General features: G+C 42.1%; 1 protein-coding gene across 4 annotated transcripts in view; it reads right to left on the bottom strand.

Annotated features, from left to right (window-relative positions):
• Window positions 1-26,399, bottom strand: part of NALCN (sodium leak channel, non-selective) — a 298,865-nt gene that overhangs the window by 100,846 nt on the left and 171,620 nt on the right. For 3 of the 4 annotated variants that reach the window (XM_084767995.1, XM_084767996.1, XM_084767998.1), the window contains 2 exons: window positions 24,095-24,232; window positions 13,211-13,285 (listed from right to left, as the gene is read on the bottom strand). In XM_084767995.1, coding sequence (XP_084624121.1) covers window positions 13,211-13,285; window positions 24,095-24,232 — 213 coding nt within the window. The remainder of the gene's footprint in view (window positions 1-13,210; window positions 13,286-24,094; window positions 24,233-26,399) is intronic. The other variant, XM_084767997.1, reaches the window with a different exon arrangement.

Here is a 26,399-nt window from a genome sequence, read left to right as displayed (position 1 = left end):
GAAGCTACACACATGTCCCAGCATTCCTCTTGGTTTGGCCTGGGTCTAACACTGTTCAAAAAGTATGAACCTAGCTGATGGAGCAACATAGAGTTTCATCCCCCGCCGCAACCCTGCCTACGCTCCTCTGGAAAGTAGCATCTTTACAGTCTTCTCTGTCCAAAGACTTCCCAAGACAATGTCATCTTTTTCTTAGGTTGTTCCTCTAGGATTTTTTTTTCCATTTGGATCATCTCTTGCTCTGACTAAGCCTATACTTTACTAGCCCTTTGGATTCTCTTACCCAATTATCGTTTCTCATGACAGCTGCTGCGAACTCTTCTGAGCCATCTAAGGCAGGAGATAACTGGAAGGTTTGGCACTGCTAGGGCTAGGCTCAGAATGTTTCTCGTCAATTCACCAAGCGGTTGCTTCTGCTCTCGGTGGGCTCTCACCTTAGTCCCCAGGCTGCACATGGCAGGGTTATGATGCCACCATCCCTACCATTCTCCAGAAGGATGGCATCAATGTCTTTGAACAACAAGATACTTTGCTCTAATCCAGGGACTATACCAGGCATTCCAGCTCTGCACGCTTCCATACAACCAGCCCTTTATTTTCATAGGTCGCATGTCTCCACCTGTGGATGGCGTTCCTGATGCTTGTCTATATGGCGGTCCTGATGCTTGTCTATACAGCAGTCCTGATGCTTGTCTATATGGCGGTCCTGATGCTTGTCTATATGGCGGTCCTGATGCTTGTCTATATGGCAGTCCTGATGCTTGTCTATATGGCGGTCCTGATGCTTGTCTATATGGCGGTCCTGATGCTTGTCTATATGGCGGTCCTGATGCTTGTCTATATGGCGGTCCTGATGCTTGTCTATATGGCGGTCCTGATGCTTGTCTATATGGCGGTCCTGATGCTTGTCTATATGGCGGTCCTGATGCTTGTCTATATGGCGGTCCTGATGCTTGTCTATATGGCGGTCCTGATGCTTGTCTATACACCATCCCTTCTGATAGCCACTTCTCTCAACTAGAATGGTCATTCAGGCACAAGAAGGGGACGCTGGCCATTTAAGCAAAGTCAAGTCTGTGCCCTTTAGGTATCCTACCCACCCAAGGGAGCAAGGCAATTAATTCTAAGCTTTCCTATCATTGAGTAAGATAAAAATGACCCAATCAAAAATACACTGAACCACATGAGCATTCAACTAGACATGCAATTCATTTCTAGGACATTTAGAGTAAAACTCACAGGAAAGTGGTGAATTTTGAGAGCAAATTATGCAAATGGGAAGGAATGGGCTGCCTTTCCTGATTTTCATGTCCGTTTTCACCCACACTCAAATGAAAGCAAGCTGTCTCACAGCACCTATTATAACAACCTAGGTTTTCGTTAAGGAGAAAATTAAAAGGTTGATAAACTCACACTGTTCTGAGAAAGTGCTGCTCACATAGAACCCAGTCACAGCCGCTTTCATTCCAGAGCCTGGAACACCAGCCAGGGGACACTCATGGTTCAGCTTTATATCAGGAACTGGTTGTCACACCCTCCCCCATGGTGACTACTGTCATGTTGTCTGCACTGGGAACTGAGGTGAGGAAGTGTCATATTAAAGGTATTTTTTTAAAGTTCATACAGTATAAATAACAACAAAAGAGAACAGACACTGGCTATAAAATACAGACCTGGGACCAGTGAGCACAGCTAAATCAAGCCCTAGGGAATCCAGCTCCTAACTCCTTCTCAGATGTTAACATCACATCTGCCAAGACCTCATGAAAATCTAGACCTAAATTCCTACGGGGCCAGAAAGACAGCATAGATGCCAGTCAAGAGTGTAGAAAACAGTCATACAGACACTATAGAGGAGCACAGACCCACAACATCACATTGAAGAGGGGACATCACAGGTACAGATTCAGGCTGAGGAAACTAGGGACATGCAGGTAGAAAAGTCTACACAAATATTTCAAAATCTGAGCAACTTAAACGCGTGAAAGGCTCCTGACCCCATGCATTTTCACAAGGGATACTTAGCCTGTATCTCAAATTGTACTCCAGAGCAGTAAAGTTATTTGCATATTCTTATTTCCACTGAGCCTGATGCAGCATTTGTTTACAGCAAGGACTCAGACATTTGATGAATAAATGAGCGATCAGAAACTAGGAAGGCTTTGTGAAGAATGGAAAAATATTTGAACTAAGGAGAAGAAAGAAGTAGATGCTCGGAGTCTGCAGCCATCACACCCCGCCAGTGTGCATGTTTAGTTAATACTACTTAGGCCTGCTCAGGGTAAAATTCATCTTCATGCCTCAGAACAGGTAACACCACGGACGTGTGTGTGTGTGTGTGTGTGTGTGTGTGTGTGTGTGTGTGTGCGTGTGCACGCGTGTGTGTGTGTGTATGCATGCGCATGCATGCACTTATGAGTTAATGTCTGTCAGACACTTCACAAGCTAGTTGTTATGCTTTTGTCCTTAGATCCAGGACAACCTACTTTGCTATTGCCCATGACAGGAGCTGGGAAACAAAAGAATGCTGTCACCTTTCACCTTGTTACTGTCCTTGTTGTACCCTGTGGTCCAGGGCAGCAAGCTCTTAAAGTCTACTCTGCTCTTGACTACAGAGAAGAAAAAGAAAGAGCATCTTTGGAGCTCAAGAAGGTACTCTGTTGGGCAGAGGTGAAAGACCATATCCTCCAGTTCAGGCACATGTGCACTCTACATGTCATTCTTTACAAAACAAACAAAACAAAACAGAACCCTGAGATAATTTTGATTTGACAATCTTGCAGAGTAGTGTGGAAATTTGTATTAAATGCCATTTTTGAGGGGTGGAGAAATGGTTCCATTAGGAAATTGCCTTCTACACGAGCAAGAAGGTCTGAGTTCAGCTCTCTGGAATCCACGTAAAAAGCCAGGGATGGCAGCACGTCCATGTAACCCCAGAAGAGGGATGGAGGTATGTGCACGGAGCCAGAGTGATCCCCCAAATCCACTGGCCAGCCATCTTATCTAGGGTGATCCCCCAAACCCACCGGCCAGCCATGCCAAGTTCAGTGAAAGACTGTCTGAAAACTAAAAATAGAAAGCAACCGAGGAAAGACAGTCTTGGGCCTACACACACACACACATCACACACACACACACACACACACACACACACACACACCTTTTCTAACAAGTAACACACATACACTTTTCTGAACCATCACAATTGAAGACTGACATAATTGCTATTGGGAACGTGAAGAAATAGTCTATGATCTTAGGTGTGGAGTTTTACATTTGTTCATTGTCAAGTGACTTTACTAACCCAAAACAGGGGGTCTGGAATGGCAGGACATGAGACACAGCCGAGTTTAAGCAAAAGCATCATCTGAAGGTGATCTGGTTTCATCCAAAACACATGAAATGAAATTCTGGAACAATATAGGAATGTTCTTCAAAGGAAGGCTGATAATGGTAACCCTGGAATTGATTCAAGGCCTAGGAACGGTCCTAACTGCTCACAATACTGCTGCTCTCAGCTGGTCTAGACTTCCCTTGCTCCCAGCATCCAGCTATTGATCTTTCCAGTTTCTGAAAGTTTCATTTTGGTGTTGAAGACGGAAGCTTTGAAAATGTTAGTTTTCCAGGGCTGAAGATACAAACTCCCCAAACTTGTGTGGCGTAGCGTGCAGACTTTACTGTCTGAGAGTTCAGAGGCTAAGAATTTGAGATCAAGATGTCCCCAGGGTTAGCTCTTTCTATCTGTTCTAGGGCGCCGTCCCCAGAACCTGTGAGTTTCACCACACTTTGAGCGACTTGGTCAATACTATGTTTTGTGGATGCTTGACTCCCAGGTCTGTCTCCCTCATCACTGATATCATCTTCATATGTCTATGTCCCTTCTCTTCCTACAGGGACTCCAGTCACACTGGATTTGGGGTTAAGTTTACAGTCTCATCATAACTTAATGATATACACAAAGATGCTAATTTCAGGTAAATTTCATCATAGGCACTTAGGATTAGGGCTTCTATAGGTGTTCTTGAGGGCTTCAACTGAAATCCTGCAGGAGAACACCATTCTGACAGGTTCCTTTCCTGATTTAATCTGACTTCTTAAATCCACCTTTTTTGTTTGGTACAGGCTTTATTTTTCCCTTTATTCCTTTCTTCATTCCTTTGTTCTTTTTCTCCATCCTTTCTTTCTTCCCTTTTTTCATTATTTATACAGGGCCGCATATATCTCCTGAGTGCTGGGATTACAGGCATGTACCCCAATGCACAGTTTAAACCTCTATATTTCCAATTATCTTGATGTTAATGATAGACATTTTCAAATTCTAAGTTTCCACTACTACTTCTTGGCTTAACCTTTGGTCTAAGTAGTTCACAGTCTTAATGATTTTTTTTCCATCCAATCCTGTTGCTGTTTATGCTTTAGCATGGCAGACTCATTAGAAAAAAATGTCTAACACCAGTGATGCTGTTTTAGAAATATCAGATTAAAAGCAATATATAAGATTACCTTTGGAGATTATGTAAAGCTCCGGGCTATGATATGTAAATTAGAAAAAAAAGAGGCTCTTCAGTTAAAAGACTGAGAATGGATTTAGTAGAGTTTGGTGGTATTAATAAGCTTTGATAAAATGTGGTGCCTCCCACCTCTCAGCTACTAGCGATTGGTAGGTTCTTTAGAGTATTGATCCTCTATCACCTGGGCAGCTGAGTGCTTCTGAGAGCAGCAGGAAACCTAGCTACCGATTCTTCCTGCAGCTGAGTGTGTTCCCAGTGGGTCGACAAATGCCATTTTCATTGCATATTCCAATGAGAAAAAGTTGGGTGCATTGTAGTAAACAATGTTAATACAGGTCACATAGTTAAGAGCCTGCTGATAGATAACGGGGTGATCTGTTTGGAAAGGTGGAGTGTGAAGGGGATGAGAGAGGGTTGGTGACTCACACTTGCTTCCTTAGCTGTCGTTCAGGGCTTCTTTTCTATAGCCCAGTTACACCATCAAAGTCCAGAACCTGCTCATCTTAAATGAAAACATGAGTTGTGGTAAACACACACAAAAGAATTTATATCTTCCCACCTTTGAGTCTATACTTCAGTAGTGTTGGTCTATTCATACTGCTGTGCCACAGATTTCTAGAACTTTCCAATTTTGTAAAGTTGGAGCTCTGTCCCCACTGAACAACAGCCCCCTTTATCCATTTTCACTTTCTGGCAAGCAGCTTCCTATTGTGTGTCTATGGACTTGACTGCACGGATATTCATTTAACCCGTTTAAGTGGAATGGTGTACCACGTGACTTTTGGTGACAGGCTGCTTCATACATTGTGATGGTATCAGGGTATGTGTAGGAGCCTCCACTCTTTATGGCTGCTCTCCTTCATGCCTTCTTCTTACAGCCTCTTCTGTTACTTCCTCTGCCTTCAGATCCTGGCACACCCCATGCCTGTGATAGTGTCCTCGCTTTCATTAGCCATGTTTCCCATCTGCTGCCCAAACCTCGTATTCATCATCACTACTGACTCCAGTCTGTTCACTTGCCAACTTTCCCACCGTCTCACCACAAGCTCTTTAAAGGTAGGAATAGCTTCCTGGTAACCATACGTGTACGTGTGTGTGTGTGTGTGTGTGTGTGTGTGTGTGTGTGTGTGTGTGTATCCCTGTTGTTAACAGATTGAAGAGCTAATCTCTGCTCAACGACATCTAGTCATGTCACCCAGTCTCAACAGTGATGGCTCATGAGTCTGAGCGTTGATTATTTAGCTTCCTGTCTATACACCTGTAGAGTGAGAATATGCTGATATCCAGATTGGCTACACACCTTATCAATCCTATCGTTTGAGAGAACTGCTCCTCTGAGAGGCTGGAAGGATACTGGTTTAAAGTCATAGTTCTGTGGTGTCCCAACTCTAGTACTTAGAAATAACATGAGCTGGGGCAAAAAAATTTTTTTTGCTTCAGGATGGAATTTGGTAGGTGAGTATGATATGCCCTGCATCAGGAGTTTTCAGTAGGTAATGCTTATTTTTGTCCCAGTAACACCACTCATTTTAAAGTCACATTATCTTGAATTCACTCATGAGAGATTGGCAAAATAATGAATACAGGGTGACCTAAACACAGCTCTTAAGATGCAACTGTTAAAGATATTGTATAAATACGTACTTTACAAAAGGACAGAGTTTTGTACAATTCAACTGAGGACAGAAGGTAGAATGATTAAGTCCGTGACATTGCCTTTCTTCCCCTACAAGCTTGGGTGGCCTGGAAAAATTGTTTCCCTGGAGTATAATGAGAAACTTCTAACTTTTAAAAGAAGAGGGGACACATATTGAAAACAGTATTTTAGAAACTTTGAACTCTAGTTTATGGAAAGAAAGAAATTACTAGTTATAGAAAAATACAATAATTACATTGCTTTAAAACTTGATAAAGTTTCACTGAAGGTGTTAGGCAAAGCAGAGCTGCCTGACATAATGACTTATAGCTATTACTTATAAAGCCTACAAATTTTGCCTTGAAATAAAGCATACATCATGAAGGGTGTGTGTGTGTGTGTGTGTGTGTGTGTGTGTGTGTGTGTGTGTGTGTGTGTGTGATGCCTGCCTATCACTTCTGATTATTGCATATTGTCAGGTTTATCTTCCTTGAGTCTCTATCTGAATGTTACTGTTTCTACACAAGGTAAATGACTTTCTTATAAATTTTATAAACAGAGGAAAAACAGTGGCTCAGATATCTGTTTTTGGAAACTATAAAACAAAATATGTAACTAAAAAAAAAAAAAGATGCAACCAGTGCTTAGCTGAGTCCTGTCTAACGCAACAATTAGAAAATTTGCTATGACCCTGAATTTGGAATGTATGGGAGGCAACAAAACTATGAATGAAAAGTATAAGGGCATTCTACTCAGAATTCCATTGGGGGAATGGGGGAGGGAGGGAGGGAGGGAGAGGGAGGGCAGGAGAGGGAGAGGGAGGGAGGGTGGGAGAGGGAGGGAGGGAGAGGGAGGGCAGGAGAGGGAGAGGGAGAAGTGGCTGGAGAGTGACAGAAGCAGAGAAGTTCCAAGCAGAGAGACAACACAGCTCCCACAGAGAGCTGACAGCATAAGCTCCGCCCTTGTTATGAACCTGGAGGACAAGGAGCCTGAAAAGAGGGAAGAAGTCAGTTGTTTACCTCAAGCCATCAGGCAAATAGTAAACTTGAAGTTCACTGCCTTTTTGTTCTGTTTGGCATCCCAAAGGATTTAATGATGCCACCCATCTGTGGGAAGATCTACTTTTCTTAAGCTATGAATAAAAATGCTAAGCCTTATCAGACATACTCTTTTTTTCCTTTTTCTTTTTTTTTACATATACATTTATATGATTACACATATATACAATAAACTACCTGCAGCAAGAAGAACCACGAAACAATCAGGAATTATGTAAATGTTACATTCATAGTGTTTTCGCTATTTGTATTTGTCAACCTTGAAGAAAACATCTTTCCTTTTGGTGAGTCTAAAATTCTAAATGTACGTCAATATATATTGTGTCTCATCACTATTAACTTAAAACACCTATCTAGACCCAAAAACATCTTAACCCCTAAACAATTTGTTTAGCTTAATTGTAAAACTAAACTATCTGGTCTTCAACCCCTGTCAGAGACTTGAGAAGGAATAAAATTAATTACCTGAGTAAACAGGGGGTACAGGCCAGCAGTTTCCCTAATGGGAAGATGACAGAGATAGTTTGCTGCCTGAACAGTCACCCGTAACCCTACAACATTGAGGCATCATCTAGGATCTACCCAGAACATTGCTAACTATGTGGGCATCCTTCAACCCAGTTAGCAGGACACAACAATTCAACTATTACGCAAGATAAGGCTAAAGGGCTAAAGAAAGACACTGGCTTACAACACACACACACCGTAGTATCTTTGTTGTTGCTGCTTTAAAAACACCCCAGTTAACGAGAGTAAGGGCCTATGTGTCCACTCCTCACTGTGCTGTGGACCCCGCCAGACTCTTGAACCAGGATTTTGATGACATGTGTAGCTGAGGAGGAATTTTTTTTTTTAGATTTCAGAGCTTTGAATTTAATCTAAATAGACTATCTACTTCCGTTTTCATGATTCCTTCCCTGAGGCCTCTCAGTGGATTACAGTTTAATGAATTTTATATTGCTTAAAAGAACACCTTGCTCCGACTCTGTGTGAAACCATTAAAACTGTAGGACTTCTTTGTGGTTTCCGAAGTTTCCACTCCACCACATCCCCTCCTGTCATTGCACCACTGCGATTCAAGGTCATTCTTATCAGACGCCAGAGAACAGTTTGGCCAGCGTCTTTTTCCTCATGTTTCTATGTCATCTGACTTGTTCCCTTTCTCTGTCTGGCTGTCTCCCTGCCCCTGTTTCGCTGTCTTGTCTCTGTCTCTGTATGTGTGTCTCTCACACACATCACACACACACATACACACACACACACACACACACACACACACACACACACACACACTTGTCTTTTCTACCGAGCACCATATTCCCATTCAAACAACCTTATTTAAAATTTTATGTATAAAATTAATATACATACAATATAAAATAATATAATAATAATGTACAATATAAAGTAGTTATAATTCATCAGTAATACCACATATGAAACTTGAGGTCTTGTGAGTAGACTCATTGTAAGCCTGACTCACATTTGACATTTAAATGGCTTCAGCTTGAGTCAATACAGTGTAGTACAGGCTTCTGATCCTAACTGCACTGGTTCCCATCTGTGCTTTGAAATCTGTGGATTGTTCAACCCTCAGCTCCTTGTGTCTTTCCCCCTAATCTGTTAGATGGATATAGAAATATCTACACTGAAGCGGCTATTTTGAGCAGTAAATAAAGCTATAAAGCATTTGGCACTTAGTAGATGGTCAACAAATATTACCCTATTTACAAGAACTAACAGACTGGCAATAGACAGTAAAAGATTAAAACAAAACTTTGAACTGAAGAAAGAATTAGAAATGTGTAATTCTTTCCATAACTTGATGTGTTAGGAAAGTAAACTTGTAACATATCTTTTCTATTCTGCTCTCTATCTGGGGATATCCATAAAAATAGATTAAATAGTAAAAGCCACATTTCTGTACATGGAAACCCAGTAAATACTTTACTGGGTAATTTTACTGGCAAGTCCAAGAATCTGTCAAAGACTGGAGATTTTCAGGTATTTTCATGATTATAAACACATGTGTATGAAGGTTTATGCTCACATGTGCATAAACACGTGTGTAGTATTTTTTGCAAATGTGGAAACCTCAAAGGTTTCAGTGAACTCAAAGGGTCACTGAAAAAAATGAATATTTTAAAATGATACAATTAAGAAAGATTCACTCGTTTATAGTGTGTGTGTATGTGTGTGTGTGTGTGTGTGTGTGTGTGTGTGTGTGTGTGTGTGTGTGTACCTCTGTGGGTTGATATGCACTACATATTTGCAGGAGCCTGTAGGGGAGCGAAGAGTGTGTTGAATCCCTTTGATCTGGACTAACAGGTGTTTGAGCCTGGGCGCCTTTGTGAGAGCAGCAAGTGCTCATAACTACTTCGCTATCTCTGTGGTCCCATCTAAATGATGTAGTCTGAAAAACTAGTGAAAATGCAAAATATGATTGTGCAAAAAAGAAGAAAGCAAACCATGGACATTTTAACTTAGAATAATAATCTTTGCTCTGATGGATTTCAAACATGAAGTTGAAGGGATTTGGGGTTTGAAACCAATAGAAGAATTAATTAAATATGTAGTTTTGGTCCAGTTAGAGTAAACAATAGGCTAAAGCACTATTAAAATGCAATCATTTTATTTTCCTTGGAGTTTTTAAAAATGCCCCAAATTGGAGGTAAGCACAATCAAATTATCAGTCTGATGTACAGAATTTCTAAAAATCAAAAATCATGTTATTTTTAAGTTTACTTATTTATTAAAAGACAGGGATTTTTATAGGGTATGGTGACATCAAACCTACTGTGTAGCAAACATTATGGCCTCAAACTTCTGCCTCCTCTCATCTGGGATTGCAGGCCTACACCACCACACTGAATAAAATCCTTTTCATAATGAATATAAATATATTAAAACTGAAGAACCACATGTTACTAAAACTTTAAAGTTTTATGAGGAAAACTTTATGAGGAAAGTGAAACACCATTAGGTTTCTCTCTCTCTCTCTCTCTCTCTCTCTCTCTCTCTCTCTCTCTCTCTCTCTCTCTTTCTCTCTCTCCCTCCCTCTTGTGTGTGTGTGTGTACATGATCACACATGTGTGCATACATGTTGTAGGTACATTCATATGAACTTCATGGGTCAAGGTCAGCTGTCTTCCCCCACTGCTTTCTATCTTATCATTGAGATAAGTTCTCTAACTAAACGTAGGGCTCACTGTTGGCTGGGCGGGCTGGGCAGCAGAAACCTTTGTGTGATTTCCTGGAGTCTGACCTCATGTACTCACACTTGCATAAGAGTAGTTACTAATTGAGCTTTTCCAACTCTCATGATTTTTAAATTGTTGTTTTTTCATTTGGTTTTATATTAAAAATAAATGAAAAGCCCAAAGTAACTTAGTGCTGGATATATGAATGTTAAAAAGAAAATTAAATATGTTGTACATATCTGTACAAAGTAAAACACTCAAAATGCCATTACTGGACAATGTATTTAGGTTTGGGTTTATACGTTCCAAAACTTTGCTATATATAATTTTTTTTTACTGCCTTCTAGCAGAAAGAGTATTTTGCAAATGTAGGCTGAAAGGACTTGGTATTTTACCTATACAGTGGTTGTTCAATCCAATACTAAATCTTTTTAGAATTAGGATCAGTTAGAGAAAACTGGATTGGTTTTCATTTCAAGTATACAATTTTGATGTGAGTGCATAAAATATATTCAAGATCTATGAATGATAAATATGACACACAGGAAAATCCACATATAAACACCAGATTTGGAAAGAGCAGTTTTTATTGGTTTTGTCAAATTATGTGGTTGATTAGTTTTCATGCTGAGCTCACACATAATATATTTTTCTAAAAAGGAGCCATGGAATGCATTTCACATCACTAGCATAGAATAACATCCCAACTCTCACTTGGAGAGTCCTTTCCCTGAACCACAAAGTGGAAGGATCAGAGAGAACTACCCTCACCACAGATTCATCTACAGGCATAGCTCAGGATGCTATGGAGCCTAAAACCTTCCTGGGTATGCTCAGAGCAGGGTCCGGGCTTCGAATATGCCTTTCAACCCTTGTGGATGCGCTTGGTGAAACCAGTGGCTTTGGAGAGGAGAATAATATAATGTTAAAGTTTAAAGGGACCATTGAAAAAATAAAAAAATATACAAACTTAATAGGTTATGTTGTTTCATGTTCTGCTGAGTAGGCAAGTTTTGAAAATCCTGAATGGGTAAGGTTTTCTTAAGAGTCTTTGGTCTCAGGGAAGCCAAGGAGGGACCAAGGGAGGATGCTTGAATCTCACTCAGAAGAAGAAATAAAATAGACATCTGAAGTAGATGGAGGGAGGGAACTGGGTAGGAGAGGGGGTGGGGAGGGTATCAGGGGTGGGATCAGGTGTGTGGAGAGAGCAGTAGAGAGAGGGAGGGCCAGGAAAGAGAATGGAAATCGACAGCGGTCGTCTCTGGCATAGGGCAGGCTTTGGGGGTGACCCTAGCTGAGAGTCCTAGCAGTGGTGGTTAAGGAGCCTGAAGTCTCCTCCTGTAGCCAGGTGGAACTTCCAGTGGGAAGAGATGGACACCAACCTACCCATAATAACTTTCAACTCAAAATTTGTGCTGCTCACAAGAAGTGTAGGGATTAAGATAGGGCAGAGATTGAGGAAATGGCAAACCAATGACTGGCCCAACTTGAGGCATATCACCCCATGGGAGAGAGTCAACCCCTGTCACTATTAATGATATGCTTGCAGATGGGAGCCTAGCATAACTGTCTTCTGAGAGGTTTCATCCAGCAGCTGATGGAAACAGATGCAGAGACCCACGGCCAAACATTAGGCAGAGAATGGGGGGTTTTGTGGAAGAGTGGGAGGAAGGAGAGAGGGAGCTGGAGGGGCCAAGGACACCCGCAAGAAAACCTACAGAGTAAACTAACCTGGGCCCATGGGGGCTCACAGACACTGAACCACCAACCAAAGAGCGACCATATGTTGAACCTAGGTCCCTTACACATATGTAGCAGATGTGCAGCTTGTTCTTCATGCATGTCCCCTAACAGTGGGCGAAGGGGCTGTCTCTGATTCTATTGCCTAACTCTGGATCCCTTTTCCCTGGCTGGGCTTCCTTGTCAGGCCAGGAAGAGGAGGTGATTAGTCCTACTGTAACTTGAGGTGCCTCCCCTTCTCTGAGAAGAGGGAGGAGGGATAGAGGGAAGGGTGCATGGGGGTGCGACTGGGAGGAAAGAAGAGAGGGGGATGGGATCAGGCTGTCAAATAGCAAATAAATATTTAAAAGATCCAGGAAAAAAGTCTTGGGTCTTATTGTTAAAACTTTACTTCATCTTGCAATGTAGGAATGTGTCCGAGGAAATCTTCTCCAAATGTCTCCATTTCCTTTATTTCTCAGTAAAGCCAAACATTCCAGACAAGTTCTCTTCATGCAAGAGAACTGTAGAGCTGGTTACCTGACTCAACTGCCACGGAGGACATTACCTCTGTACACTTTCCATTTTTAAACACCATGTCCTCTGCCCTTGACAATGGTTTCACATATATTTGATCATATATCTTATTTAATTTTGAATAATCACTTTGGGCATCCAAACTATATGCTCTTCTAGTGTCTAGAAGTCAGACAAGTTGCTTTTTTAATACTTTTTATGACAGACACCAAGAGCATTGCATATACATATACACTACGGCAATATGCCCTGGGGAATGTAATTTCCAAACAATCTTCATTTAATGGAAGAAAAATTATCTCAAAATCCAGTTTCTTAAACTATGCCTATCTTACTTTTACTCAAAATAATATTATAAAACTAGTCTTAGGATATTTGGACAGTAAAAGGAAAATACCCCCTGATATTAGATAGGATATTAAAAAAAAACATTATCAACTTACACTGCTTCAAATTTTTTAACTAGTTTTTTTCTTTGAAGATCCAAAGTCAGCGTTACTGTAAACGCAGGCTTTTGCATCCACTTTTTAACTCCCCCATGTCACTTACTTGTTTGAGCTTCTTCAGATCTTCATCGAGTTCTAAGTTGTCCAAAATAACAGCAACAAACAAACTCAGGAGGATCTATAAAATGGTTAAATAACAATGAAAATACCCACATACTATAGGCTTCAAAACCTCATATATACTATAGAATATCTACCTACAAGATATTTAATAAGTAGTTCATCAGTTGAAAATTATAAACATGCACTGTGAGTTATCGCATTGGTGCCTTAAGTTGTATGTCACAAACAGAAAAGGAAATACAAAAGTCACATAAACAATAAAAATATTAATTTACCCAGGAAGAAAATTTACTAAGGAAGCTATGATTATTTTAGTTTAACAACCCCGTCTCTGAAACTAACTTAAGAAAAATATCTGAATTAATGATTAAAAGCTTAATATCCAAAGGTGCTAATTGGATGGTTACTTATAATGATGACATCCTAGAAATGGTATCTAAACTTTTACTAAGTAGCTGATACAATTACAGAGAACTCAACTTCATGTTAAAGATTTCCATGGTGTCAAGGAGTCCCATAGTGTTGCTGTCAGCTGCAAATGGTGTGTGCTGTAGTCTCACACATTGACTATGGAACCAGAAGGCTACAGAAAAGAAGCAATGAAAGGCACTGTTGAATTTACCCTACGCTCTCTTGGATCAGTTGATCGGGTGGAGGCCAAACATGAGGGAAGCACCATGAGAAATCTCACCTGCTGATGAACTGAGACTTCCTGCCTCCAGTCAGCAATGAACCTTCCAACACTCTTGTGAGAGACCTGTCTTGGAGGCTTCTTCTAGGTAACTGCAGCTACAGACATCTTGGCTATAACCTAATAGACACTGAAGGACACCCACTCCAGTTCCCAACTGAGAGAAAATGTTCAAGATAATAAAGGTTTCTTTGTTAGTAAGTTCCCAGCATGTGTATGGTTTCTTTTATATAGCACTGGGTAACAACTCATGACTTTTTATGGTACCAAAAAATGTTTCCACTATAATAGTAAGAGTATATATGCTAAAAGTCCAGGAACATAGAAAAAGGAATTAAAGAGATTTTCAGACCAGGCAGTTTATCCTGGCAATAATATCTGACTTTGTGTAGCAATGATAAATTTCACCTTTTATATGTTTTGAGATATTTCACAAACTAAAAAGAGACATACGTCTTTTGGAGTAGGTAAATATGGGAAAGAAAGCAAACAAATGTACAATAGCATTTAAAATATTTTAATTTCTAGTCCTTTTTGTGCTTGGAATCCCTGAAGGTCCCATGTTCGGTTCATTGTTGTTTTCGCTCCTCGTTTGCACTTTTCTTTTTCAATTTCCCTCTGAAGAAGTCATTGACATTTCTTAATGTTTGATGCTTGAACCAAATGGCAAGAAAGATAAGGCAACTGAACTGTGAGTTATTGTACCAGGGGGATTATTGTGCAGAATATAGTGCCTCTCTCTGTTCCAGGCGTAATAAACAGATAGCAAAGGGTTAGGGTTATGAAAGGAGTTGACTGGCTAGGAACTGATGCTTCCATGCTTCCTTATTGTAGCCTCATCTTCGAGGAGCCTAGCAGAACTTGAAGACAGTTCACAGTGGTCCAGACCAGAGGCTTTTCCTGATGTTACCGTGTCTGATCCATCCCTGTCGTTTAGGTCAGGCTCACTTGAGAGTCAGCATTGTTCTAAATCGGGCATCCCACAGCTCACTCCGAGCTTCGTTCCTTTCCCGTGACCGTGGCTCAGAGGAGTCAACATTTCCCTGTATCCACATCCACACTCTGAGGTAACCCCCCGAAGGCCTCCCAGCAGGAAGAGATGCTTCATGGTTACAGCACTAGGCACCTGAACAGGCCTTGCTCAATATCCTGATTCAGCTGGGTTTCCTGTCTCCCCAGGAAATTCCTTTAGAAAACAGGTCCTTCTCATTGTCTATGAGCTGTGTATATACGTAACAGTTACATCAGAATTTTACTCCTTTATTATCCAGGGAATTTTAAAAAATACGGCTCTATTTTTCTCTCTGGACACAGACAACCAGCTCAGCTTTGAAAGCCTCCAGTTAAAATTTATACCCGCTATATTCACCAAACAGCACTGTTGAATCTTTTTGAAAATTACATATTCCTATCCCTGGAACATGTATATCATGTTGTGGTATAGAAAGTGACATCTCTTTCTGCTTTTGTTATGCCTACTAGGTCACCTGGCATTCCTAGCATGGTTTGGCTCAATGCTTCTTCAAGCATAAAACTGTTGTTGTTGTTGTTGTTGTTTTGTCAGCAGCTTACAGATTTTTACTTTTAATTATTTCTCTAGCATTATACAGATGGAGGGCTACTGAAGGACAGTGATGTTATTGCTATTCTATTAGATTAAATTTTGATAAATAATTCAGAGGATTCCAGGAATGTATCAGACACAGTGTAGTTGAGACTCGGTTCCAATATTGCTCTCACAGTAGAGTTTACAATTGAATTTAGCAGGTAAAGGTAATATCTACATAGGCAAGAATGCTCTGGTTCAGGAATAGGTGCTATCCCTTAATTATTCCTGGGCAATCACTATTCCATGGAGTTTACGGTGCTGTTACTTGTAAGATACAGGTCAACAATAGTTCAGGCAAAATGTGCAGCCAGGTCATGGCTATCTAAACACCCTGATGTTTGCCGACACTGTTCCTGCCTCTGGCTTTCTAAGGCAACACTCCTCTCCTTTCTTCTGCCCCAGACAACATACTTTAAAAAAAAATTTAATATTTTTTTAATTTATTCATAGTATATCTCAATTGTTAGCCCGTCCCTTGTGTCCTCCCATTCCTCCCTCCCTCCCATTTTCCCCGTACTCCCCTCCCCTAAAACTGTGACTGAGGGGGACCTCCTCCCCCTGTATATGCTCATAGGGTATCAAGTCTCTTCTTGGTAACCTGCTATCCTTCCTCTGAGTGCCGCAAGGCCTCCCCATCCAGGGGACATGGTCAAATATGGGGCACCAGAGTTCATGTGAAAGTCAGACCTCACTCTCCACTCAACGGTGGAGAATGTCCTGTCCATCAGCTAGATCTGGGTAGGGGTTTGAAGCTTACTGCACGTATTGTCCTTGGCTGGTGCCAGACAACATCCTTTTACCCCTGAAATAATTTAGGCTAAAGTGTCTGTAGGAGACCTGGAACAGAAGCGTGTTTTGTGGCTGCATAAGGCTGAAGACTGACACCAGAGACTGAGAGTTATTTGCATATCATAAATTTAGTGCTGGACCAGCTGAACATATTGGTTTCTGAAAGCCCATTGGGATGGATGGGTTTTGGGCACAGTTAATATTGTGGTGCCCAAGGATGCACTCAAAGGCAATGACATTCCAAGGTGACTTTGACAGGAAAGGAAATGTGAGGAAGCCGGTCCAGGAGTCTGGAGAGCACATGGCTTATTCTGGAGGAGCTGAGTAGACTAGTCCAGGCAAAGCCCACCTTCCAAAGATGTGGAGGAGGAGGAGGAGGAGGAGGAGGAGGAGGAGAAAGAGGAGGAAGAGGAGGAGGAGGAGGAGGAGGAGGAGGAGGAAGTCTAATCTGGGCTGGGCTGGGGCTGGAAAAACACAAGTGCCACAGACTGAGGTCAGGGAACACAGAGGGCGTTATCACCACTCACAATGACAGTTTCTTCTCTACTGGAATTTTTCTTTCAAAAGTCTGGGGATCTTTCTGCTACTTTGTGTGTGTGTGTGTGTGTGTGTGTGTGTGTGTGTGTGTGTGTGTGTGTATCTAATGCAGCTGATTCATACTGAGTACAAATGCAGTTTGACAAAAGGAGATTAGATACAGAATGTTCTCTTATCTTGTTTGAAAAATAAACATTATGCTTCACATGCCCTTGTTAGAGGAAAAAGTTAATCTCAGAGCAGAAGAGCCAAGATAGATTGGGATGTAGGAAGAATTCTTTCTCCTTGCAGACCCAAAGCTGATTTTACTGTAGACAGAGGAAGGCAAGTCTCATCTCGCAAAAGCTTTGGGTTTCCCAGGAAAATGACAGATAAGACTTGGCAATGGGAAACTCCCAACATATAGGATGGAGAGCAGTGTTGGGGGAGATTGTGAGCAACAAAGTTAAGACTAGTGAAAGAGAAATTCAGAGCTTGAAGTTATGAAGCGTAATTTCAGTCATCAAAGATCTTGGAACATTTGGCTGTTGGTTCAAATTAGCACAGCACTGGCAAAGGGAAAAGCCAGCAAACAGCAAAAAAAAAAAAAAAAAAAAAAAAAAAAAGGAAGTCTAGTGTCATGGGAAGCTTGCAGGTCTCCTAAAGCTCAGACTTGTTTCAGTGTGGGCTTTTGTGCCTGGTGCAGAGCTCCATGAGGAGGTGATGACTTGCCACTCAGGGTGAGAAGTCAGTTGAGTCTGGGCTGGGAACAGTCTCTTTGGAAAGAGATGCAAAGTTTAGGGAGCCGAGGTGAGGCTGCGGCTGATTGCAAGAAAGTGAGAATTACTTTGTAGTTCTTTTCTCAGACTCTTAATAAGGTGACGATAAACACTGGGATGGAGAAATGGAAGTGAGGCTGGCTGCAGGCTTTCCATCATGTTTAACTCAGCTTGTCAGCAGTGCATCGTTTCCCTATAAGCCCAGGGTAGGAATGGAAGGAGGGAGCAGCCTGGCCTGGGTGTCAGCCGCTTACCCACCCAAGGAAGTAAAGCCATGGAAGTGTGTGACAGGTCCTAATGCTGAAGGCAAGAGCACTGCTAGGTTCTTGGGCGTTTCTGTTTGCTTTATCATTACAGAAAGCCGAGGCAATGCTTGTTAACACCCAGGACCCACCACATGCAAACGTCTGCTTCTGCCTCTCACCCATCGTCCACTTACTAAACATGCTACACGCACTGTGTCAAATGCCTTTCATCATGTTAGACATGGTACATAGGACTGGCTGTATGAAACTGCTCAAGAATCAGAAAATTTTCATACACGAATCAGTGTGAATCAGAAAAATTTAAATCTACTATAATTTATTCAGCTTATATCTGGAATGTTATCCCCTCGCTTGTATCTTCCTGTTCCCACCCTCCCTCCCTCCCTCTTCCACCGTTTCCCTCCCCAAGACCTCTGACAGAAGGGGACCTCTTCCCCCACCATACAGGTTTTTTTTTCAAATGAAAAAACAGAGAATAATATGATACTTCAGGTAGATAGCTTTTGTTAAAGATTTTTTAAAAAACGTGCCTCTGTATTTTACCTATGTCTGTGTACATATAACATATGCTTTCGGTGCCAGAGGGCACCGGAAAAGGGCAATGGGCCTGCTAGCGTTGGGATCACAGACATTAGTCACGGAGCCATCCTTTCTCTAGTCCTGCACATCCAGTTCTTCATCTCCTTTAAGTAAAATGTTCATTCCCAAGATAGTTTTTGGGTTGACTATAGATTTCATGTGGAAAATGGTGCACAGCATGTCTTGACGTCTGGGAAGTCTCTGTGAATTTTCAGGAAGCGGGGGGTGGGGGGTGGGGGGGAAGGGAGGGAGTTAAATTGCCGGTAGACACACAGGTTGGGATGGAGCCACAGCCAGATAAGGACGCCAGCTTCTGGCTTCTTCCTCACACTTTCTGACATGAGACAAAGGCCTGGCAGGCTTTTTCTTCTGCCACTAGCTCCCCCGCCCCCAAGTTTAAGGACATGTTTACTCAAAGCTGTCGACCTATCAACCTCCCTGTGTTTTGTTTTTTGTTTTTAAACAGACAAATACTAAATTAGAAGAAGGAATCTCCTACTTTAGCACTGCTTAAGACTCTTAAAACCTCAGCTCTTCAGTAGAGGCAGAGGCCTTCCATCTTCCAATTTCTCCTGTGTTTTGCATATGGTCTTTGTGTGTGCCTTAGTGTTGTGCATGTGTGTACACGTGTGTTTTTTTTTTTACCCCTAATTGAAGCCTTTATTCATTGGCTGATTCTATTGGCTCTGTCTTATGCATGGGTGTGTGCGTGGGTGTATTATATGTGTGTGGTATGTGCATGCACATGGGGTGTGTGTGAGTGTGTGTGTGCATGCATGTATGTTTTCTTACCCCTAGTTAAAGTTTTTATTCATTGGCTCATTCTATCTGCTCTGTCTTGTGTGTGTGTGTGTTGTCTGTGCACACAGATGTGCTGTGTGTGTATGTGTGTGTGTGTGTGTGTGTGTGTTCCTCACCCCTATTTAAAAACCTTTCTTTACTGGCTGATTCTATCTGGTCTGTCCGAGATATTCCTTGCTGAGACGTGTTTGGCTTGAGATTTTTCCTGCCTCTTAATTATTTGACTGGCAAAACAAACCCGAACAAGACCCTAGGCAGTAACTGAAGGACACAATACGACACTGACAGAGTTTTCAGCCTCCTGCTTAGTAGATATTCAAAATGACTCTTCTAGGTTTAGTGTAGCTTCTGTCCAAGTGTCTCCTGGACCTCTGGCTACTGCTCTAATCCTTAGGATTATTTTTTTCTCTGCTTCTTCCTTGGAGTCCAGATTTACTCCGGGCTAGACATTTTCTGTGGAATCACCTGAGCCAATGGTTTGCTAAGTTTATATATTATTTTATAAATTCATATAACTACTAAGGTTTATAAATTTATGGGAGATAAACTGGTTTTTCTTCCATTTGAGCACATTCAGTCTCAGGCAAATCCAAATTAATAATGAGAGCCTTATCTACAAGCATTATTTCCTCAATTACCCTGTCCACCATACCAATATCTATACATCAAACTCACTTTTGAGGTAGGGTGATACAGATTCCAAAATTTAGGGCTTCTCTTTAAAAGAGGCAAGACGTCTTCGAGAATGAATTGACTTTGCCGAGAAGTCTAACACTGCAGCAACATACTGCACTTTGCTTTAACTCTACATGTTGGCATGACTCACTCTAAACACATTTCCATTTAAATTTTTTTCTGTTTCTTTTTATTGCTTTTATATAATATGAAGGTGATCCTTTGGCTAAAACGTCACCATTAACCTCTTAATTCTTTATCTATGGTGATGTTTGTTGGTGTTACTTATTGTTATTTTTTTTTTATATATAACAGAAGCTCAGCAGGAAATGGATTCATGTCTAAAACCTTGTGTTTAATTTCTCCATTTAGCACTAATAACTACCCTATCCTGAGCTTTCTGGCCATTTGTAGTATAAAACAATTTTACTTTTTATATGGGTCAAAAAAAAAAAAACCCAGTCAAATGTAATCAGAGCAGTATAAAGTGGGATACATTCAACATAGAAGCACTTTTAAATCATTTAATTTACACTTTCAAATGCACATCTCTGTTAGCAAAACATGACTATTCACAGCAAGCTGCTGTCACCAAGGCAAAAATCAAGAGATTGCTGTGTTAATTTTGGCACTTCAAAGGTAACGAAAAGACCATCCACAATGAAGGCTTAATTATGTTTTCTCTCCTTTCAGTATTCACATCACAGGGCTTTCTTTTGAGACAGTAATAAAGGAGAAAAGAAAAAAATCAAAGGGATGAAAAAAAAGAAAGAAAGGCTTTTCAACTGTTTAAATCTTCTATGGTCCTTATCCCCAAATCACCAGCAAAAAATGGGTGAAAAGATAAATTCAACAAGCATATAGCAAACTGCAACCATTTTGGACAGAAATACTGAACACATACCTGGCAGAAGAGAGCTTTTAAAGGAACAATAGACAGCAGTAATGAATATACTTTGCTGTACACTGGAGCTTGATTGCCATTGTGAGCAGACAAATTGGTGTCTTCAGGAGCATGCGACATTACGGCCTGCTGCTTGTTACTCCAGAACTAGCTGCAGCCAAATTTTGTTTATTTTTCTCTACCTTGCGCATGCCTGCCCCTGAGAAGGCTGGGTCAGGAACTCTCTGGGTTGGTGGTACCGCTGATCAGCACGGACTAAAACACTAATTACTCATTAGAGTTTAGACATTTCTGTCAACTTTCCCTTCCAAATTGAGTTGAGTTGCTTTTTGTAATACTTTACTAGAGGAAAAAACAGTTTAACAAGGATGCTCATTTTAACATAATTTCATGCCCACAGACAGATCTGTGAAAACCAGAGTTTAGCTTATGACCCCTTTTCTCTATTGCACAGGTCCTCGGCGACTATGTACATGTTGATAATGTTGCTCTAGAGACTATCTTTGAAAATTATTAACGACTTAATAGCCAACACTAAGCTTCTGAATTGCCACTGTTAAAGTTTTTCACATGAGACTGATGGCCAAAAACCAGGAAGCACAAGCTACCACGTGGGCACTGATCACAGAGCAAGGGACCGGGTGTCTGGCCTTTAACCTGGTCCTCGCACAGCAGGTCCTAAGTGTGTCGTTCCCACATTGCGCCCTTTACATGTAACTGTAGAGATTCAGTAGAGTCGGGCTAAGTGAATGAGTGACCCTAACAACAACGTAGCACTGTCATTCTACGGGTGATGATGATGAAAAATAATGGCTGATCGTGTCGTAAGCAAAGTCTTTGTAGGATGTAGAAAGCAACCCGAATAGCTAAGCTTTTGTTATTTTTGATAACAAAATTGATTATGATTGATAAATGTTACTCTTGTTTTAATAATAGTGACAGAGTGTTTTCTTTCACTAAGCTAATATTTTCTTTTTAAAAATATTTTATTAATTTATTCATAATACATCTCAATTGTTAGCCCGTCCCTTGTGTCCTCCCATTCCTCCCTCCCTCCCATTTTCCCCTGACTCCCCTCCCCTATGACTGTGACTGAGGGGGGCCTCTTCCCCCTGTATCGAGTATCTTCTTGGTAACCTGCTATCCTTCCTCTGAGTGCCACCAGGTCTCCTCATCCAGGGGACGTGGTCAAATATGGGGCACCAGAGTTCGTGTGAAAGCCAGTCCCCACTCTCCACTCAACTGTGGAGAATGTCCTGTCCCTTGGCTAGATCTGGGTAGGGGTTCGAAGTTTACTGCATGTATTGTCCTTGGCTGGTGCCATAGTTTGAGCAGGACCCCTGGGTCCAGATCTGCGCATCATAATGTTCTTCTTGTAGGTTTCTAGGACCCTCTGGATCCTTCTATTTCCCCATTCTCCCATGCTTCTCTCACCTAAAGTCCCAATAGCATGTCCTCCCCTCTGACACACTTTCCTGGTAAGTGAAGACTTTCATGGGATAAGTAGAAGTTTTAAATACTATAATTCATTCTATAAGTGATCCATGTAAATTTTTAGTTAAAAATTATTTTTGTAGGTAATGTACCAGGATGGATACAGTTTCTCCCGGCTTCATGGTTGGTTCTGACTTACTCAAATCTATATCTGAGTGTGATAATGTGCAGCGAGGTTAGTAAGAAAATAATTAGACTGGTTATCACGAGACAACTAGATCAATTATTCACTTGCATGCTGATATTAAATTTATCCCACACTTATGTTCAATGATCTTCAAGGTATTCTAGTGATTTAAAAACACGATAGGTGCTTATTAAACAATAAAATGCCTTAGTGAACAAGCGAGTGAATAACTGATACGTGAATTAAGTGACACGTATGTACACGTGCTAGAAGAGAGGGTGCAAAAGTCCTAGGAACAAGGCACGCATCCCAGCACAGACGCTCACCAGCTCTGGGAGCCAGACCCGCTCTCATGGGTAAAGTCAGCTCCATTTGAATAACAGCACTGGCATTTCTACATCGTTCTACCACTTGCATCCATGACTACGCCACGTAACCGAGCATCTTTGTTTTGGTGGGTCTGCGTTAGTTTCGAAAGCCTTTGTCTACAATAGGGGCTGCTTCTACGCCATCGTACGTAACTTTTAAGGTACTTATTCAATTCATAAGTATTTGGAGTTGGAAGGACATTAAAGGTGTTAACTAGTTTGTTTTAGTTGAGTGGGTCTTTTCTTGAGGTCAAACTTCATTTTGATATGCTCAAGACAATTTTCAACTTCACTCTCTAAGGGAGCAACAAGCATGGACAAGACTTCAGCTTTTAAGACCAGCCAGAGGTGAGAATATTCTGACCACCATTTATCCTTAAAGTGGTACTGGGAAAATTCCTAAGCTCCTCTGAGCCTCAATTTATCCATTGACTACTTGATAAGTTTTCCTAATGCTTTTTACCATATGACTAATAGTAGCAGTGAATTTTATTTTATTCATTCATGAGAAAGGGTAACAGATAGGTTCCTGACTTGTAACTGTTATCAAAATATTAGAGAATAGTATTAAATAGGAACAGGTCCATATTGTAGAAATGCAATTTACTCTTTAGTGTAGTAGAGGCTATATTTCATAGGTTTCTTTTCTCTGTTTTTAATACAAAATGGCAGTTATTTATGTTCTGTGATTCAAGAGAACAATCTATACAAGTGATAGAGACCAGTCTTTCCTGAAATTTGCATTCTGTTTTCTTGTGCTTTCAGAATAGGGTCAGCACTTCACCTCCTCCCCTGGGCTTCATTGCACTGCACACAGTGTGGAAACACTGTGTTTCTAATTAACTGACTGTCCCCCAGGTCTTCAGCTGCTGCCCTGGTTTAATTACAGCTGGGAAGGGGATGTAGTGAACTTGAAGAGAACATAGTTACATGCTAAAAAATACAGCAATGATGTAGTTCATCCAATGATCTCGAGATGTGACTATGTGTGAATGTGGAGGGTTGTTAAATTGATGTCTGACTATGAGGCTTCCTTGCTTTGCTTTGTATTCCCCCATGCAAACACTCATACCTGAGAGAAGCACAGTCCTCAAGTAGTTGTTTGATTTATAGCATTTATAGCATTTAGAATGGAAGTGCTCTCACTCAATGGGATGGCTTTGCAGTTTTCTATTGTCTCTTACTTTTAAATCGACAACCACGTCAAATATCTGGAGATGCTGATACCATTATGAGTTTCAAGAGTAAAAGAAACTATAAACTCACCAGAGTTGCGAAGAGATGGTAGAGGATGAAATAGATGGCAACCACTGGTGCCCACATATGTCCCACGGCGTTCAGAGTCTGATCCATTACGTCCACCCATCCTTCCTGCGTGAGGATCTGGAACATGGACATAAACGCCTACACGAGAAAAGAAAAGGGAGGGTTACACATCCCACTGACCCACAGGTTACACATCCCACTGACCCACAGGTTACACATCCCACTGACCCACAGGTTACATACCCCACTGACCCACAGGTTACATACCCCACTGGCCCACAGGTTACACATCCCACTGACCCACAGGTTACACACCCCACTGGCCCACAGGTTACACATCCCACTGACCCACAGGTTACACATCCCACTGACCCACAGGTTACATACCCCACTGGCCCACAGGTTACATACCCCACTGGCCCACAGGTTACACATCCCACTGGCCCACAGGTTACACACCCCACTGACCCACAGGTTACATACCCCACTGGCCCACAGGTTACATACCCCACTGGCCCACAGGTTACATACCCCACTGGCCCACAGGTTACACACCCCACTGGCCCACAGGTTACACACCCCACTGACCCACAGGTTACACACCCCACTGGCCCACAGGTTACACACCCCACTGACCCACAGGTTACACACCCCACTGGCCCACAGGTTACACACCCCACTGACCCACAGGTTACACATCCCACTGACCCACAGGTTACACACCCCACTGGCCCACAGGTTACATACCCCACTGACCCACAGGTTACACACCCCACTGGCCCACAGGTTACATACCCCACTGACCCACAGGTTACATACCCCACTGGCCCACAGGTTACATACCCCACTGGCCCACAGGTTACACACCCCACTGGCCCACAGGTTACACACCCCACTGGCCCACAGGTTACACACCCCACTGGCCCACAGGTTACATACCCCACTGGCCCACAGGTTACACACCCCACTGGCCCACAGGTTACATACCCCACTGACCCACAGGTTATACATCCCACTGACCCACAGGTTACATACCCCACTGGCCCACAGGTTACATACCCCACTGACCCACAGGTTACACACCCCACTGGCCCACAGGTTACATACCCCACTGACCCACAGGTTACACACCCCACTGGCCCACAGGTTACACATCCCACTGACCCACAGGTTACACACCCCACTGACCCACAGGTTACACACCCCACTGGCCCACAGGTTACATACCCCACTGACCCACAGGTTACACACCCCACTGGCCCACAGGTTACACACCCCACTGACCCACAGGTTACACACCCCACTGGCCCACAGGTTATACATCACACTGACCCACAGGTTACACATCCCACTGGCCCACAGGTTACACACCTCACTGATCCACAGGTTACACATCCCACTGGCCCACAGGTTACACACCCCACTGGCCCACAGGTTACACACCTCACTGATCCACAGGTTACACATCCCACTGGCCCACAGGTTACACACCCCACTGACCCACAAGTTACATACCGCACTGCCCCACAGGTTACACACCCCACTGGCCCACAGGTTACACACCTCACTGATCCACAGGTTACACACCCCACTGGCCCACAGGTTACACACTTCACTGATCCACAGGTTACATACCGCACTGCCCCACAGGTTACGCACCCCACTGACCCACAAGTTACATACCTCACTGATCCACAGGTTACACACCCCACTGCCCCACAGGTTACGCACCCCACTGCCCCACAGGTTACACACCACACTGACCCACAGTGTAAGGTAGACCTGGATACAATTTAAGCTAGCCTCTGAGGGGCTGGAGAGATGACTCAAGGGTTAAGAGCACCAGCTGCTCCTGCACAGGACCCAGATTCAGTTACCTACATCCACACAGCAGCTTACAACTGTCTAAAACTTCCAGCACAGAGGCTTTCCTTGCTCTCTTTTGGCCTCTGAGAGCACCGAATGCATGTAGCACACAGACAAAAACAAACCAAGACAACAACATCATGCACCCACCCCTCAAAAAAAAATCCCTTAACTAAAAATGGAAAATAAAACACATTAGCCTATAGTGCTCGGCTGAAGACTATTGCTGATATTATTGATTCTCTTCTGATTAATCAAGGGGAAACAACTCAAGCATTGTGGGAAAGAGCCAAGAACAAAGGATTAAGTGTTACATCAAACTCTTCATCTTTAGAAACTCAGTTAAAATTTGCTTTGTTGGGGTAAATACTATTGATAAACAAAAAATTTTCTATCTTTGCATACACATATTTTTAAATCTTCAGCAAGTTATTTTAAC

The sequence above is a fragment of the Acomys minous genome, assembly GCF_964271855.1.
Source record: "Acomys minous genome assembly, chromosome: 18".
Classification (NCBI taxonomy): domain Eukaryota; kingdom Metazoa; phylum Chordata; class Mammalia; order Rodentia; family Muridae; genus Acomys; species Acomys minous.
Note: the sequence above shows the minus strand (reverse complement) of the source record. Positions and strands in the feature narration are given on the sequence as shown.